The 17,775-nt window shown below is 45.6% G+C and overlaps 2 protein-coding genes across 10 annotated transcripts in view; both read right to left on the bottom strand.

Moving 5' to 3' along the window:
* Window positions 1–17,775, bottom strand: part of MTA1 (metastasis associated 1) — a 229,881-nt gene that overhangs the window by 109,503 nt on the left and 102,603 nt on the right. The gene's annotated exons all lie outside the window — the stretch shown is intronic.
* The window catches only part of PACS2 (phosphofurin acidic cluster sorting protein 2), a 78,428-nt gene that overhangs the window by 29,271 nt on the left and 31,382 nt on the right, over window positions 1–17,775 (bottom strand). For 3 of the 9 annotated variants that reach the window (XM_051805059.1, XM_051805003.1, XM_051805049.1), the window contains 12 exons: window positions 15,575–15,700; window positions 13,397–13,559; window positions 12,255–12,328; window positions 11,413–11,493; window positions 9,026–9,085; window positions 7,606–7,763; window positions 5,465–5,555; window positions 4,659–4,736; window positions 3,781–3,902; window positions 2,885–3,020; window positions 2,083–2,187; window positions 463–569 (listed from right to left, as the gene is read on the bottom strand). In XM_051805059.1, the coding sequence (XP_051661019.1) occupies window positions 463–569; window positions 2,083–2,187; window positions 2,885–3,020; window positions 3,781–3,902; window positions 4,659–4,736; window positions 5,465–5,555; window positions 7,606–7,763; window positions 9,026–9,085; window positions 11,413–11,493; window positions 12,255–12,328; window positions 13,397–13,559; window positions 15,575–15,700 (1,301 nt within the window). The remainder of the gene's footprint in view (window positions 1–462; window positions 570–2,082; window positions 2,188–2,884; window positions 3,021–3,780; window positions 3,903–4,658; window positions 4,737–5,464; window positions 5,556–7,605; window positions 7,764–9,025; window positions 9,086–11,412; window positions 11,494–12,254; window positions 12,329–13,396; window positions 13,560–15,574; window positions 15,701–17,775) is intronic. The other 6 variants (XM_051805068.1, XM_051805038.1, XM_051805028.1 and 3 more) reach the window with 6 other exon arrangements.

Below are 17,775 nucleotides of genomic sequence, written 5' to 3' on the forward strand. Positions count from 1 at the left end.
TATCTAGGTTAGGATGTACCCTACTGCTACTAACTGCTGGGTCAGAGAACACTCTCAGGTACCCACAGCTATCAGCAGATAACTAAGGAGTGCCTTGAGGAATTAATTTGGGAATTACTTGGAGGAGGAAGCAAGAACTATTTAAAAAACACTTATTAGTTTTTCATGCTTTACTGCTGCATGTATCTGAGCTATGAGGCAGCCTCCAAAGCACAACCTTTTATAATCACTGGTGTGGGTGACTTGCATCCCCCCACACATGGCAGAACATGAACAACTTTGCAAGGTTGGTGAGGGCTAAAGAGCCACACAATTCTGACCTCAGGAGAGCAGGTTGGAAGAAGTACTGAAAGGCAGAAGCTTCATCCAGTAGTTGAGAAATAAACTCCCTGGGCCCTGGGGCACAGGAACTGAGAGGTTTTTAGAGCTGAGACAAACAACACAAGCAAGGTAAGAACTTACTATCTCTGTATCCTGGAGACAATAGTGCTGAAAGCTGCCTGAATATCAGCGGAGGAGCATGTACAGACCACTGGCAATGTATGCTTTTGCAAGACATCTGATAGGTACTGAGGAGAGAACAGAATATTTTATAGTCCTTTTTTGGTACAGTTTGTCACAAGAAGAAAATGTGCCTCCCCCAACCTCCCAGGTCTTCTCATACCCAAACTTGGGCTCTCTCCCTGTGTCTGATTTGTAAGTGATATAGCCGTTTCTCAAACACCTTGTCCTTGTGCAGCAGCCAAAGGAAAGCTTTTCCTCTAGAAAAATGGAAACACCTTCTTGACAGACAACAAGACCATATCCCAAACATAGCAACAACAACTCCAGAACAGCACAGTTTTTATGGCCACAGAGGGTAGGGCTCCAGCAGAAGGCTGTTCACCTAGCAGACAGCACTGGGTAAGAGCAGATACTGTCTACCTGCCTGCTTCTAGAACTGCAGTTGCATCTCTCCCAGATTTCAAGAGGTTTTAAACAAATGCAATGTTCTGCCCACCCTTGAGCACTGAAAAAAGGGATGGGTGCTATCAACATACATGTTCCTCACGAGGGACTGTTTCCCCTCCATGCAGCTAATGGGGAACAACACACAGCTTGGGTACACACGGACATAATTATGGCACTTAGCAATTATCTCACACTTTCAAATTCTGTACTGCTAATCTATACAACCCAGCCATTGCTAAGTGCATGTCATCTGACACTGAAGGTACAAGCTGCCAGAACCACTGGAAGATGACCTACAATGCTTTCTGTTCATCTCTAGAAGGCATTTCTCTGTCTTCCGAGTATAGAGAAGCTGGAATGAGTAGTTCAGCTGGTATTTTTGCTCTCTCACACATTGAGACCCTAGTTCTTCCAGAAGCAGAAAGTCAAACCAGACAGTGTAACTCCAAATGCCTGGCACAAGTTCTCCAGGCGACAGTCACCCAGCACATGTTTATTGGTCCTCTGCCATACATAATTTATTGCTTTCTCAGAATAAGGTTCCAAAAGGAGAAAAATGTGTTCCAAACCTGTAACAAACCACCCCTTGTTGCCAGCGAAAAAACATACTGCTCAGGGTTCTCCTTAACAAAACTATCACTCAGAAAGGATGGGGTGACAGACCTGCAGTCAGGAATCATGAGTGCATGTGCACAGCTACGAAGCTGACCCAAAATATTTTCTCCTCTGTTCACCACCTGCGTTTAGAAATCTCAGCCTAAACCACAGGTCAGACCTCCCTGCTGCTTTTGTTCCATTCTGCCACAGTTTAGAAGCAGGTTTTTAAGTGCAAGGGTCAAGACATTCCCAGTGTGCTGCTAACCAGAAGGAATGGCATTTTATAGAAGAGAAAACACCTCTGTGGAAACATTTAGGTGGCAAAAGCTTTATAGGACCCACAGCATCTCCAGGTCAAATGAAATCCAACCTGTAGGCACTAAGCACTCAGGTTGCCAGCCCCCACGCACCACCACTGCTCTTCCAACCAAGCAACAGAACCTACTTGGTTAGTGGTAGAGCTCAAGGCCTGTCCATTCCTGAGGAGGAACAGCGCAGGAGAACTGTGCTTCAGGTAACGTCTCCTGCCTTTACCTGGCCTTGCCAGTCAGATGTATTGACAAGAATAATGTTTTCTGGCAGCTGGTCGTCGGAAACCAGGATGTGATTTAGTTGGTCATACACTGTTTTCCTGGGGATCTGGAAATAAAGACATGGAGAAGAGAACAGTAGAAGATGTCACTTGTAACCATCAAGCCACCACCTCCAGCTCTTGCAATTCATGAGAGGTGGCTGTGCGTGCATGGCTGGTCAGTCGTCCCATCAGCAAAGGCACACTAGCAGCACATGGGCTGCTGGGACTGACACTCAGCAGCTTCTTCAGTATTAGCCACCTTGGACTGGTTGGCCATTACTTCTTCTGCCATGCACTTTAACTTACATCACTTTATACCAACTGATAGTAGCCCAACAATTTAGGATTCATAAAAGCCAGGAACAGCCTCCTCCAAAGAGGGAAATAAGTGAGTCCTGCAGCTAATAAAAGCATGGCACATATGCTGTGCACAAGTCAGTCCCCTACTGCAATCTCTAGCAATCTGCCTTAGTTCAAAGGAGTAATTCCTCAACACATTCCTATTCATTTCTCATTCTAACAATCTGTTCCAGTGTTTTCAGTTTATGGCTGGCTGACAAAACAACAAGCTGGCAAATCCCAGCAGACTGGATGGAAGATGCAGTTTTAGCCAAGACATAAATTCCCTCCTTCCTGAAGCTACAGGGCCCAGTTCCTTTCCAGCAGGGAGAGAACTCGGACCAGAATGAAAAGGACCATGGGAGATAGTTGGAAAAGAGGAAAAACTATGGGTGGCTGGAGACATAGTAATCTTTTTCACACCTGTAAGTGGTGCCGGGTGTCTGGAGAGCGCTCATTGTCCAGGCTGTTGGCTCTCTCGTTCTGTGGCCTCACTGGCTGCCTCTCCTTCAGAGATGTGCTTCTTCCCCGACGTCCCGTCTGCTTCCCTTCAGACCTGCTAGAGAGATGTGCTTACATTCCAGAGCTGGCTCGTATCTGAGCGAGACCCACCTCCCAAATCCCAGATCTCCCAGTCTGGCAATCTCAATAATGCAAGTGAAGGCACTGGGGAATTGTGCACGTAGATCTGAGTTAGCTTGAGACCTGTTAATTCTGCTTCTGATAGTGCAGAGTGCAAGGTTCAGCTACAAAGCACGTTCCCAGAAGTCCCAGGAAGACTTCCACAGCCCATGCTTAGACCCACACCACTGCTCTGCTATTGCTACACCAGCATAATAGGATCCAGCCGTGCCAACTGCAGTCATGCACTCCCAAGCAGCACAGAAATACCTCCAAAAGAACAACTATCTACTTGCAAACTAGAGAAACTATACTGTTGGATTGCTGACGCCCACATTCACTATCCTATTTGGGAAGGTTTAAAGGTTAGACTTGACAACCAACCACCTTTCAGGCCAAAATCAGCATCAGATATTGACTTAGCAACAGTATCTTTAAGCAAGCAGCTCCAGAGTTCTATAAAACTTCCTTGGTCATGGAGCAGGTACAACACAGGAGACCAAAGCAGCCTCAGAGCAGTGCTGCCCTTCAGGGCTCTGAGCATTCCTTTACCAAGTGCTCAAGACCCATCATTCAAATGCCCAAACACAAGGAGGGTGTCCTTGCAGTCAGTGGCATCATGACCAAACCCTAGTACGCTGTCCCTGACCTCCTGGGCAGCCCTGCAGCAGGCACAATGCTGTCCCCCCTCTCTCTACCTGGTGGATGGGATGATGAGGGACTCTGTCTTAGTGATCTTCCCGCTCGGTGGGAGCTTCTCAACAAACACATCTGGTGTGGGGAGTTCAGCCTCCTGGACCTCAGCTTGCTGGTTAGACTCCTGGAAAAACACAGGGTACAGAGTTACCAGGAACAAACCCTCCTCTCTTCTCACCTGGAGAGTTTTGCTCTGACTGGGGCACATTGAGCCTTCCTCCTCCAGACATGCTACTCACTGCCAAAAGGGAGAAGCCAATACTGGCTATCTGGGGTTACCAGTTCCCAGCTCTGCCTCACAAGGGAGCTTGAGGTAGAAAAGGTAGGATGCTATTTGGAACAGGCCCTCTTCCCAGCTAAAAGCCAGGGACATGACTCCTCATGCAATGCAGATTAATTCAGTTTACCCAAATGAACTAGCAGAGAGAGAAAGACATGGGATAAATGTTACACACTTCATGTCCCCAGCAGAGCAACTTGAGCTTTGGGATTTTTAGCCCAGGAACAGCTTGATTTCTGCCAATTCAGCTTGAAGTAATACTTCTGTCCAATAGCATGGAACAGGCCTGAGAACCCTTTTCAGGATGGTACACATGCTCAGTGGCATACTTTGGGCCAGCCTTCCTCAAACCAAGAGAAAGGCTGTTTGAACAGAAGGCCATGTAGAGCATTTCAGTTGTAAAAAGCTGAAAGACAAGAACCTCCAACAACCAAGGTCAGGAGGAGAGCTCAGCGTTATCTTCACTGCAGCTGATGTTACCCATGGAGGTTGTGTTGCACATGCAACTACATGGACAGACAGAAACACGGCAGAGAACGCAGCTCCAAGCTGACACCCAAACTGACAGGAGGAACATCAACAAATGCATTTTCAACTTACATAAGGGACAGTGTCAGAAATACTGTCTCCTGTATGTTTGGTTCCAAGACTCTTTGTCTTTTCAGGCACTTCTACCTGCTTGAGAGGAGAAAAATCATCAGGAGGTTTAGCACGAGGACAGTTTCCAGCCACACTCTCTGGATCAGGCTACTCAAGAGACAGACTTCTCTGTTTAAACGTGGCACGGCTCTGCAGGATGAACAGGAGCACTTCCTGGCCACACCAGGACCAAACATATTAGTGTGGGATGTAGTTGAGCTCATGCACAATACACAGTAGAGGCAAGGAAGTGCCCTGGAATGGGACTGACCCTTTATGCAGCCAATATGCCCATCCACAAGGGGATGGAAAAAGGGCTGAGCTGCCTCTCAGTGTTCACTCTCAGTCACCATGAAAAATATGCCAAAAACAGTAAGGTAAAGCCTCCTCCAAACAGTGCCAAAAAGTCCCTAAAACTCCCAGGCAACACCTCTCACCCTGGCAGTCACTTCACCTGAGAATCTGAAACTAATCATACCATTAGCGAGTGTTTAATACATAACCTAAAGATGTATCCTTAAGTTAATACAATATTTGCATTAAAAAAGAAAACAAAACAAAAAACCCAAACCAACCAAACAAAAAAACGCCCCAACCCCCCAAGGAAAACCAACAACCAAACGTGTTTCCTTAGCAGAAAATTCATATCTCTGCATCCAAGTCTTTGGAGGAGGTCAGAGAGGGTGCTTTAATTTACACATGCAAATAGAGCTAGTGCAGGTCTGCTATATTACCTGCAGACAGGTAACTCTTGAAACATGACTTACAGGACTTGATGGCTCTCTCTGGCTCCTGATGCTATGGATGCTACCAATTTCTGTCTGAGAGCTGGAGTGTGACAGTCCTTCAAAATAAGGTCTGAATAAGAAAAGCAAAATGACTTCCTTATTATCAAAAACACCACAGAAGTCCACCACATTCACAGCAAAGCAACATGACTGTTCCCAGGGGGTCTTACTGCTCCCCAGTGGTTCCAGTAAAATTTATAGGCTACTTTTGAAAGGAGAGGAAGATCTCCAGGACAGTAAGAGAAGCCAAAAAGTCCAGGGATCCCTGTCTAGCCCTGACACTGTCTGACTGTCACACAGGAGACTATTTTTATAAAGCTCTTATTAGGAATGCCTGCACACTCTCACACTACACAGTAAACAGCAGCTTTTGCTTCCATAAGATCCAGGGTGGGCATGTGGTCCAGCATATTCCCACAGCAGAACAGAATGCACATTGACCCCACACAAGCATTTGTGTCCTTACTATCCCAAGCACCAGGTGCAAAGTTTCACAATGACCATCTTGTTTCACGTAGCAAATGCTGACTGAACTACACAACATTCCAGACAGGGTCCAGCTCCTGACTGAAATACAGCAACTAGAATTACTGCCTCCCCTCCCATCCCCCTGATACTCTGCTCCTGCGGGTAAGTGACTCAAGGTGTTAATATGCATTTTATTTCCAGCTTGCATCTGGATTTGGCACTCAGCCCTAGGCTCCAATTACACATTTGCTCAATAAGATAAGGTAGCACACACACAATCAGATTGTGCTTCCACATAAGAGGCAGCTCATCACACCAGGCTACAAGACTCAATTACAATTTAAGGAACTGATTTTTTTTTGTTGCAGGAAAAATCTGCCTACAAGCCATCAGCATTTATCACATCCTCTTCAAGATATGAACTCAAGAACTGGATGCAGCAAGCCACAAAGCGTCTCTCCAGGACCAGACACAGTAAAGTTCCAATTCCAGCATTATTCCAGTAATCACATATCCCAGAACAGTTAGCTCCTTGGCTCCAGGGAACAGGATATGAACTCTGTGTGTACAGTAAAACATTTTTGCTTGTTTCAAACTGCTGCTTACCACAACACATCTACTTTCAAATCCCTTCAAGGTAGGGCCTACCAACTGGTGATATCTTGGGTCAAGCTCCAAGCCTTTGTAAGCCACCAACCCCATCACTTATCACTGCTGCTCCAATCTATTCTTGATATTCTGGCTCACTGATAGGGAACAAGTCACTCTAGACTCAGAATTTATTCTCAGACCAACTAGGTTATTGTACATTAATGAGTATATTAGTACACCTGATAATTAGCCAGTATTTAGCAGGTGCTGTACTGACCAACTGCAGCGGTCAGCACCTCAGTGCTTTTTTTCAGTCATCACAACAGTGAAGGTCTGAGCACACAACCACACACCAGTCAGAAGCATGAGTGCAGCTCAAACAGTCTCATGTCTCCAGTCTTTATTGGGCAGAGATGTGACACAGAACCCTGTTAGCTCAGGGTTCTGTATCTGCTCAAGACCCTGAGCCAGCAATCCCCAGCTCAGCTCTACAGTGCTGTGATTGACCCACACATCAGTGCCCACAAAAGCCCTTTCAGAACAGGCTTGAGTGTATCTACGTGTGCTGCAGTCAGTGCCCTTGGGCCCTGAGGAATTCATTTGTTTTCTGCAGTTCTGTTTCCTTAATCCTTGCAAAGACTGTCTTTCCACACAGGGTATTACTGGCCTTTCCAGAAAGACAGTCTGCCTTGCCCATCTCTGCCACTACTTCTGCAGCTTCCAACAACACTGTCTTCTACCTTAGCACACATTTCCTATCTGTTTCTACCACTTCCTCAAAACTCTGCCTGCCTGTCAGCAATTCCTACCCCCTGTGCTCAGGTGGCAGGGCAGCATAACATCTGCAAAGGGAACAGGGAAGAACTGACACTGAGGAGAAGTTAGACCCCACACACACTATCCCAAGCTCACAAGCAGTTGTTCCCATTCCCACAGCACACACTAGGGCTCCAACAAGGGGGAAAACCAGAATGGAGGTGTGGGTATGAAACCAACATCTGATCTGTGCTGACACTGTGCATAGTCTCTCTCTGGCCCAGCATAAGCTGCCTCACACTTACTTTAACTTTGGCTTTGGAGTGCTCAAGACACTGTCATCATCCTCCATTTCTGGCCCGCTGTCACTGGGGTTCTCTATATCCAGTGTGTCATACAGAAGGTCCAAATCCTCCTCCACCTCTGGAACGTGCTCTGCTGGGTCCTGCTCTGAATCCAGAACCTACACACAGGACAGAAACAGGTATCACTGAGCCTGTCAGGAGACAGATCGATCCCACATCACCTGTACTCTCCCCAGGACTGCAGTACACAGTCCTGGGAGTAAGATTCTATTCCTGGTGCTTGGATACTATATCTGACAGGAACATTAAGTGTATGAGAAATGCATGTTTTGGATCAAGCTTGTCAGTGTCTGGTTAAGCAGGAGTTTCATATTGGAGTAGGCATCCATGACCAAGCCATTTAACTACAGGTTATGTCCATTATTCAACCCCATTCTATAAATAATGCTTTGAAAAGGCCGCAAGGGAGTCCCAGTTTTCTTAGAACCACTACAAAATTCCAGTATTCCCAACAGCATAACCTGTCCTGGGTTTTACTGAAAAAGCTGCCCTGACAACTTCTCATTTGATACCCAAAAATGTCCACAGGAGGCACCTGAAACCTGGACGAGGATCCACTGCCACCCACACACAAGGCAGAACAGACACCTCACATTAAACTTTGCTGGTTGCTTTGCACATCCTCCAGAGTAAGCAGGGAGCTGTGCTCAGTTCAGACTTGCTTTTTGAGTGGCAGCTCTGGAAAAGCAGCAGCTCAGCTGTCTGAGCCCTTAGCTATGGGTGCTGACTCTGCTGAGCTAACTTGGGAAGAACAGCAAAGCTAACAGGACTGTTTGAAAGCATAAGGAAGCACGAGGAGTTACTCACTCTTTCCCACAAGCCACAAAATCAACACACGGCCAAACAGCCAACCGAGTTGTTAACTGTTTTTATATTAGACACTTAATGTTACACAGGGGTTCTGGATCTGTTTCATCATTTTCAGCTATGACCAAACAGCTGACTCCTGGGGATCTGTGCTCCCTGTCCAAGTTTTACATGTCTTGCCTGGCTGTTCTAGTGAGATGATCAAATAGGCTGGGATTTAACTTCACAAGCAATATACACCATAGACTATTTGCCTTTGAAAGGGTCAAAGATAATTTCAAAGCAGTCTGCAAAACTAATGGGTACACAGATGGCTGCCAAAATCTGCTTTTGATAAAACTTGATCTAGAAAATGTTTGCTGACATTTAGAAGCTGGCCCTCAAGCCTCCATGCAAGGCCAGAGTGTAAGGAAAGGTCACATCCACTGCAGACTTCAAAACAAAATGAGGGAAACTATGGGAAAATGGGAGAGTGTTTCTGAAGACTAAAGCAAGATGTTCCAAGCAGAGAGCAACACAGAAGACAGGAAGACTTACAGAATTAATTACTTACCTCATCAGACACTTTAAACCTCTTCAGCAATGCCACAACCTTCTGTTTGAAGTTTTGTTGCTGTAAGTTAAAGACACTTTTACATAAGTAAAGCATTAAGTGAACTTTTCTCTCAGTCTGCAAGAAGCCCAGACACATCTCACACTGGTGCTCTAGCTGCTGCCTCAAATCAAACAACTCCTGGCACCACAGACTACATCTCTGCTCTTCTTATGTTGAAATCAGCTTTTCCACACCTATGATAATTTCATTCCTGCATTACCACAACCTAAGTCCCACTCCACCAAGCAATATAAGTCTTCTGGCCCTGACAGATGGCACATTGCTCTTGGTTGGACACACAGGGCATAACAAATCATTTTATCTGCCAGATCACCTCCTATACCTGTTCGACAGATTTTTGGCAAACATTTGACTGCCAGCTTTTCTGATTCTTAACAAGGGTGAGCCAACACAGGCATCCACCCACTGACCCAAAGAACAACTATGTCTTTTACCACCAAAGCATGGGTTTGGTTTTTTTGCAGGAGCTCGCAGTTCATCCTGGCAGGTTCATTTATTTGAGTAGTAGCACTGGAGAAAAGCTGTGGGGCTTGTCCTTAGCTCTTGTCCCTATCACAAAAATGCTTCCCAAGTCACAGACCCAGATCCTAGACACAGCAAGGACCAAGTCTAAAACAACACAAGCCAAACCACTGCATTTCTTTTGTGTTTGCTTGCCCCTAAGAGCCCCTCTTTTGCAGGATGAAACAGCTGAGATTTGCCATGAGCTGCCCAACCCTTCTCTGCCTGTCACTGACCAACCCAATATGCACAGTGTGAATAAAAGGAAGATGAGAAGGGCCTAGGTTTGAGGGCTGGTACAGAGCTTTTGAAGTGGCATCCCTGTGTCAGAAGGAAAGGGAGTAGAAAGTGGCTGGTACCAGGACACATTTAAGTGAGGAAAGTTGTTCATTTGCTGGCTCTCCTGTATCTCACATGAGCTCTTCTTGCAAGTCCAACCGCTCGCTCCCACTCTGGCCTCAGACAGTTCATACAAACCCATGTCTTCAAAACTAGCCCTTTACCTCTGAACTCACATCCTGTGAGCTGCAGCCACCTCCTAGACAGCTGAAGTTTAGGTGGAATAAATGCCCCAGACTCTTCAAAGACTGCCCTATTTCTGTCTCCAATGCACCTGTGAGGCCAAGATGCTCTCACGATAGTGAGGGTTTTCCTCTGGCTCAGGACATCAAGCAAAATCATCCATCACACAGATCACCTTGGACCAGCTGGTCAGTCTGTGGAGGGAGGACACAAAATGCAGTAGCTAAGGTGACATGACAAGAGCTGTTTGCTGGCCTGAATGGTTTGACAGCAAGGAGATTTGGTTTGGAGCTGCACTGATATTAACTTATGTAGCAGCACCAAACCTGGGTTTGCACCAGTTGCACACACTGGAGATTCAGTATCAGTTCACAGATCAGGGCCAGAAAGACTTTCCTATTATGAGTTGGTTCCTTAATAACCAAGTGGTGAATTTTGTCCTGGTTGGTCACTGATACTTCAAAACAATACTAAAGACACCAAGGATATGAACTAGCACACTCCTGGTCTCACAGAAAGGATCTTTATAATGTCAGATTCAGGTCAAAACAGGGTTTATTTCAAACTTTATAAAACCATGCATTTCAGAAATAGCCTTAGAGGTGGTAGAATGATCTCCAAACTTAGTCCTAAGACCAAAACCAAACCTAATGCATCTCGCTGATTCTGAGCTATTGTCATCACTGACATGCACAAACACTTGTACAAGCAGAAAGCTGCATTATGGACTGGTCAAGCCCAAGTCCCTGCTCCATACAAGTGCAGCATTGCAGGCACACTTGTGCTTGTTTGAGCGGTGGATAGCTGCATGCATCCTTCCAAAGCTTCTATATATATAATATCCAGCTATTTGTTTTGCCTCAGCACCACATGCAACACCTCATGTTCATCTGTCAAACTCCAGGCCTTGACTAAGCTGCTTCATTTTGAAACCCTCCTGCTGGCCTCTCCCATGCAGAGACCAAATAGAAGAGCTTTCCTTCAGTTACAGCTACTTTCAGGACTTACATGAGCATGGATCCTGCACTGGCTTCTTCAATGGGACTGGAAGTTCATACACTTGCATGATTTTTAGAGCTCCTTAACTTTGCAGCCAAAGGACACTGAAGACAGCACATGCACACAACCCTGGATGGTCCCACTCCCTGAACTGGCTGCTTTTCCTAGCCCTTTGCATGCTGTGACAGTGCCCCCAAGCTCTCTGCGGGGCAGCATGCCTAGTACTGCTGCTCCCACAAGCCACATGCACTGCACATCCTGGCCAAACCCCGTCAGTGTTAGTATAACTAATTTCCACCGACCCTGGTTATGGACGTCGTTCTTACTATCGATCTCCGCTGCTTCTTGGGCTTCCCCAGCTCGTACTCATCATCATCCAAATCCTGAACAGAAAGAGGATTCCTGTGTTACCTTATGATTCTGTGACACATGAGCATTTAAGCACTAAAAATGTTCCTTCTATGAAGATGAACCCGCTGCCCTGTCTTCCAGGCATTCAGCATTTGCCTTAATTGCAATTACGATGGTAGAGGGAAAAGGCAGTTATTCCAGGTCTGCAGACACAGGAATAACAGCCTGGAGAAGCAAAACAGCCCTAGTTTTACATTCAAGGAACAAGGACAGTCATAACCCCACATTTTGGTGGGTTCCTCTCTCGGTACACTCCAAGAGGTGGAAGGCAGGTGATGCCAGAGTCTGAAGGCAAATAAGACCCAAACTCAAAAGCATCTCGCATCTAACCAGTGAGTTCTCTGTAAGGACCTATTTTGCAAAAGGTATTAAAGACTAAAGACTGCCTCAGACCCCACTGGCCCTTTAACTACAGCTGGGGATCCAGTTGGGCTCTTTGAATCCAATCACTACTATAGAAGCAATAGAGTCATGCCTTGACCATTAAGCAGAGAAACACAAGGATACTAATGTTTTTTAAGGGAGATCATGTCCAAACATCTGAACAGATAAATCACAGCATGGTAGAAGAAATGGGTTGTTGTGCAGGCTTTCTCCACCACAGCTAAACACTTGGTTACAGTCTCACACTGGCATGGCTTAGCTAAAGAAACAGACTTTTAGTTTCAAGCATGAGCTGAGAGTGTACCTGCTCTACTGAGCTCACAGAGAGAAACCATGCCCTAAACAGTACCTGGCCCTGTACGGCATCATCACTGGCCTCCTGCTCAGAAGAGAAGCTCTCGTACTCTTCCTCAGAATAGTTGTCTGAAAGGGAAGGAAAGAGGGGAGAGGTCCTGTGAAACTCCTTTAAGGTGAGGACATGGTCTCATCTCAGGAGCAGAAAAGGCCGAGTCACAAATCAAGAAAGGAGGCACACAAGGAGAAGATAAACTAGCAGGCATCTATCTGTGCTAGAACCAGTGAGATGGGAACTGTCTGGAGGTAAGGAACAAGGAGAAACACTTCCAGCAAGAAGGAATGACCAGCACATAGATAAGGCTCCTTGACACATCACCTCAATTTACTCTGGAAAGGATCACCTAGTAGACAGCAGCAAGTAAAGAGGTTTCTCCACAGGTCAAATTACTTTTTCCCCCTAACATGGGCATAACTGGCTTAAAGGAGCAAGTAAAACATGACAGGAGAGTCTAAATCCTTTACTGAAATGACACTTCAGGTGAGCTGCCTGGACTCAGGCAACAACACACAAGCACCTGTGTGAACTACCTTCAAACAGTTCACTCTTGCAGCAGTGAGTAGAAGCTGGTGCCATGTAAAAAGATGATCAGAAGTAGAAACCCAGTGTCTTCCCTATATAGTGCACAACACCATGGATTTACACTCATTAAACCAGGCCATCTACACTCATTAAACCAGGCCATCATCCATAGCAAAACACGTTGCAGGTTTGCAGGTCTCATCTAAAGTTAATGAGATTTACTGTAGGATACTCAAAAGAAAAAAAAGATGGAAGAGGAGCTTAAATGTGAATCTCCTGAATACAACACTTATCCAGGTGAGAAGCTACAGGTTCTCAACACACCCACCAGTAATGCTGGTAGAGGGTTGGTGAGAACACAGCTAACCCTTGCTGGATGGCTTAGGCCTGGTCTGGTATGCAGGAGAAGCTTTAACAACTTGATCCCCCACTCCTGTCACACTCCCTGCTTACACAGCAACTCATTTGCAAAGTGGGTTCTCTTTGTATTAATCAGTTACAGACACAGGAACTTGTGCAAACCAGCTCTCATTTGTCTCAGGCAGCATCTAAACTCAGGTGGGGTTTAACTGCAGCTGGTTCTGGTCCTCAGAGCATGTGGTTGTAACTCTTACCTGTTGACTTGATTTTCTGGCTGGCCTGCATGGTGCTGTCTTCATGGTCGATTGGCTGACTGGACAAGGAGAAGATCCAGATTTCTGCTACCTTCACTGCAGCCTCTTTGATGTTGCTGAAAAGGCTCAGAACCTGGCCACCTTCTGTTGGGTGCTGCATGACCTGGGACAGAAATTAAGCTGTACAAATCTGCATTTAAATGTATTTACACTTGCATCATTTGCATACTACAAGAGTTATTTATGTTAACACAGTTACTCCACATTTCCAAGAACAGAAGCAGCCAAGACCCTGCAACTGCAGGAGCCACTTGCAGGCAATACACAGTGTTAGTTGAGATTATATGTGACTACTAATGAAAGTGATGGAAGGAAAGAAAAAACATTCCGAGCTTAACAGGTGATTAGCTCATCCCTGAAGCACAGTACTTGACTACCTCATTACCATGTATAGGCTTCCATGGCACAGTACTGATTTGAATTATCAAGTCACCCACCTTATGAACACCTAATTAAGGAACATAATTTTGTCTTAAAGCCCTGCAGAAGAGCCAGTAAAGGCAAAAATTCTTTGTGAGATACAGACGTAAAGTGCTTCCTAAAGCAAAAATCCCTGCTCCAAAGAGCCAGCCCATGAATCTCAGAGGAACTGGCTACCCCAGTATAATGAAGCAGTAGGTCACGAAAAACAAGACAGTGGTGGAGGCAAAGGGACATTTCAGTGCAGGTTCCTCCTTCCTTTGCCACTCACAGGGCTCTTCCCAGAATGTAAGTCAGCAAGCATATCCCCTCTCTTGCACCTCAGCTTTCCAACATACACCAGGCTGCTTTGTCAGCTCCTCACGTGGCTCTAAACAGACCTGAGCTGATGAGGAACACATGCCCTTGCCCTGAAACTCTGCTCAGACCCTCAACTCCAATTCGCTGCTTTGTTTCAACAGATACAAGAACTTCTTTTTTTTAAGGAATGAGTCAGTGCAGTTCAGGGGTCATTATCCTATAAACTGAAAAGGGAAGGGGGGGAGCTTGTAAAATTTGTTTTCCTTAAGACTTCAATTTCATAAATATTCCAGATGAGCTGGAGAGCAACTATTTCCTAACATGGTGCACCTTTGAACATTTTTGACCTTCTGATCTCAGTCAGCTGACATTACAAACAGACATAAGAGAAACCACATGCAGCAGCAAATGCCCAACACTTAGAAGTTCCCTGATGGTTCTAATTAATGGGCCCACATGTTTTCTGCCTTACAGCAGTATTTAATTTCTAGTTCTTCAACAACTCAAACACAGTACAGGAAAAATGTTAGCTGCAACACCACAAACTTGACCAATTCAAATGAGGAATTCACCATTTACTGCAAGGCTGAGGGAAGCTGAACTCACAGAAGAGAAGTAGTCTTTATAATGAATTATTTAGTATAGTAGTAACTCACCACAACATAAGGCCAGGTTATTTTGGATAAAAATGATTTGTTGACAAAATGCAGTCTGATGAAAAATATTGGGATTAAGCTGGACTTGCTACTGCTAAGCCCACCCCTAAATACTCAGAAACAGAAACAGCAGACATTAAGCAGGGCATGAAATAATGAAGCATGGAGCTACACCATTCAGAAAGCCTTAGTGAATAATTTATCCCTACTTGATTCCAGAATTAACTTTATCATTTACTTCTCATGAATAGAACTCCACCTACATTACCAACAGCCATGAAATAAGAATGGTAAAAGGTGTTTTAAGCAAAATGGGAGGAATTACTTAATGCTGAGCTGTCATACTGTTGCACTGAGAAGCACAGCAAACTTTGCTTTAACTTTACCATTTCTCAAGGTTGAAAGGCTTGCCCAAGTGACCCTATCTGTCTTGTTCTGCACTTTTGATCTGGACCCCTAACTCTAAAAAGAGCCACAAAACAATAACAAAACCCTCACAAGGTCATAAGCTAGCCTTGTGAAAGCTTTAGCTCTCAAGATATGATGCAGAAAACGCTCAATATTATTACTCAGTAGTAAAACCCATTTAAAATATTGCTCTGTGAATATTGATTACAGCTATTACGACAGCTATACGAAATCCTGCCAGGTACTTCTCAATGAGGAAAAGGATAAAAATGAGTTTGAAGAGAAGGGAAAACATCCACCTGTGTAAACAGAGACCATGTCAAGTGCAGCTCACCTCAGCCATGTTGATAGACCCCACAGCCAGAGTCTTGTAGCCTAAAATGGTTCGGTTCTTGTACCGCTTCCGCCGCTGCAGCATGATCTGAAGCTTGTTGCCTTCTCTCTTCAAGAAGTGAGGGTACTGCAGTGGGAAACACAATTGAAAAGTTCATTACCTTTCTTGACAGTATCTCCCGAGTTACCTGCTCCACAAGTAACTTCCACTCCCAGGGATTAATTCCAGGGCTTTTAGAAGCACCTACGTCAAACTCGCACTCAGTGGACAGTCCTTCATTATTCCCCAGAAGACTTCAGCTCTGCCCGAACAGCTCAGCCAAGCACATCAAAAACACAGTCCAGGGGCACAGAGGAACTGTTCAGTTTGAGAAGGGTTGAACCCAAGCCTGATTCCAGGGAGATGAGTAGCCTTCAGGAGACACTTTCCCCAACAGCTAAATGGAGGCTGCCCAGAACTGGAGCCCCAGAGGTGCCTCCTGGAGCACAGGTTGCCCTGCAAACAGTGGACAAATAGGACGTTCCCAAGCAAAGGCCGTTTCCATTGCAGGCAAGACCTACTTTTTCTTTTTCCTTGGAACATTCTGAAAATAACTTCCTGCCCATCAAAACACTTGACAAATACAAATACCAAATGCCACCAGAAACCCCTGAGATAATAATTTGCAGTCCAGAGCAAGCCTGACTGCTCCGCAGGGAGCTGGGAGCAGTGGCCACACAAACAAGAATACTAATTAGCTGAATGCTCTGTAAGGGCAGGATCTACTGCTCATTGCCCAAGGAAGTAACCCTGCAGAGGAGAGGAACAGCACTCCCCATAATTAAAAGACAACCTCAAAACACACAGAGCCTGTGACTTTACAAATGTGCAACATCCCTAAACAAGGATGGAAGAAAGTTATTAGAGGGAAGAGGCAAGAGGGGCTCAAAAAGTCAGAGGCAAGGCATAAGGTCTGAAGAGCTGACAGTGCCATATGAAGATAGTGGTTGCAGCAAGACACCAAAACCTTCTTCGTCTGTGACACCCACATGCTTTTACTTTGTGGCCCATCCCATCACCACTCTCAAATACATCCCAGGCACTAAATTCAGACTGTATCTGAATTAAGCTGTGGTTGTTAGCTAGGAGCAGCTTCCAGCCGTTGTTCAATTAAGTAACAATAAAAGTTGTCATAAAAATCCTGCTATCCTAGAATGCTTCCCAAGCCTTACTGCATCCAAGACAACCAATCCTTCATGCAGTCAGGCAGAGATCAGCAGCACATCTCTGCTTTAAGCTCACTCACCTCTTCTAAGCCTCAGTGTCATGGACATCACTCTCTCCTATTCTGGCTCAATTCCCAGCCCCGTCAGGGGAAATAGAGTTAAAGGCAATGTTCTGCATCCTGCTGCAGCATTGCTGTGAGATCCAGAAAAAACTCCAACCATATTCCCAATTAATTCCAAAAAGATCTGCAGACTTGCTCCTTGCTGACACAGGACTGGCAAAGGAAGACCTGGCTCATCTTACAGCTCTGCTCCCAACCATGGGAAACCTGCAGCCGCAGGACCCAGGTGTGCCTATTCCTGGCATGTGGCTCAGTTATTCCTGCTCACAAAAGAGGGAATGCAGTTAACCCAGTCTGAGCTGCATCAGGACAGAACCAGAAGCATGAACCATCTGTGTATCTGCTTGGGCAGCTGCAGGGTTATCATCCGTCTGCAACAAAATCTTACCTGCTTCAGGTCTGCACAGGTCTGAGTAACAACAACCAGACTCACATCATCACTTCAACCTCTCTCCTTACCAGACCAAGCTCCTGAAGTCAAGATCTAACCAACAGTCCCAGAACACAGATAATCGAGATTCCACATATTAATGCTTCTGAGTGTCTGTCTGGCTCTGCTGTGTTGAGGATCTTCTCTCACTTGCATCAAGCTAGCCTCTACTTACCCAACTTTCCTGCTCAGGAGGTAGCACCAGGGCAGCAGCACACTTTGAGGAAAAGAAGAACTAATGAAATGCAGTGGCTCCAATTCGCAGCTATTTCTGTGACTCCAGAGCCAGCAGTAACTATAAGCACACTGCTCCTGCCTCCACAAATGGTGCCTCCTTTGGCAACTCCAAATCAGAAGTTCCCCTGATTCATTCCTACTACTGCCTTCTGTCAGACTGGCACTCCATGTCACCCCCACGGCTGCCATCCTCCAGTGCTTACTCAT

Source organism: Manacus candei, unplaced genomic scaffold, assembly GCF_025592945.1.
Source record: "Manacus candei isolate 608988 ecotype Guabito, Panama unplaced genomic scaffold, ASM2559294v1 h1tg000005l, whole genome shotgun sequence".
Lineage (NCBI taxonomy): Eukaryota > Metazoa > Chordata > Aves > Passeriformes > Pipridae > Manacus > Manacus candei.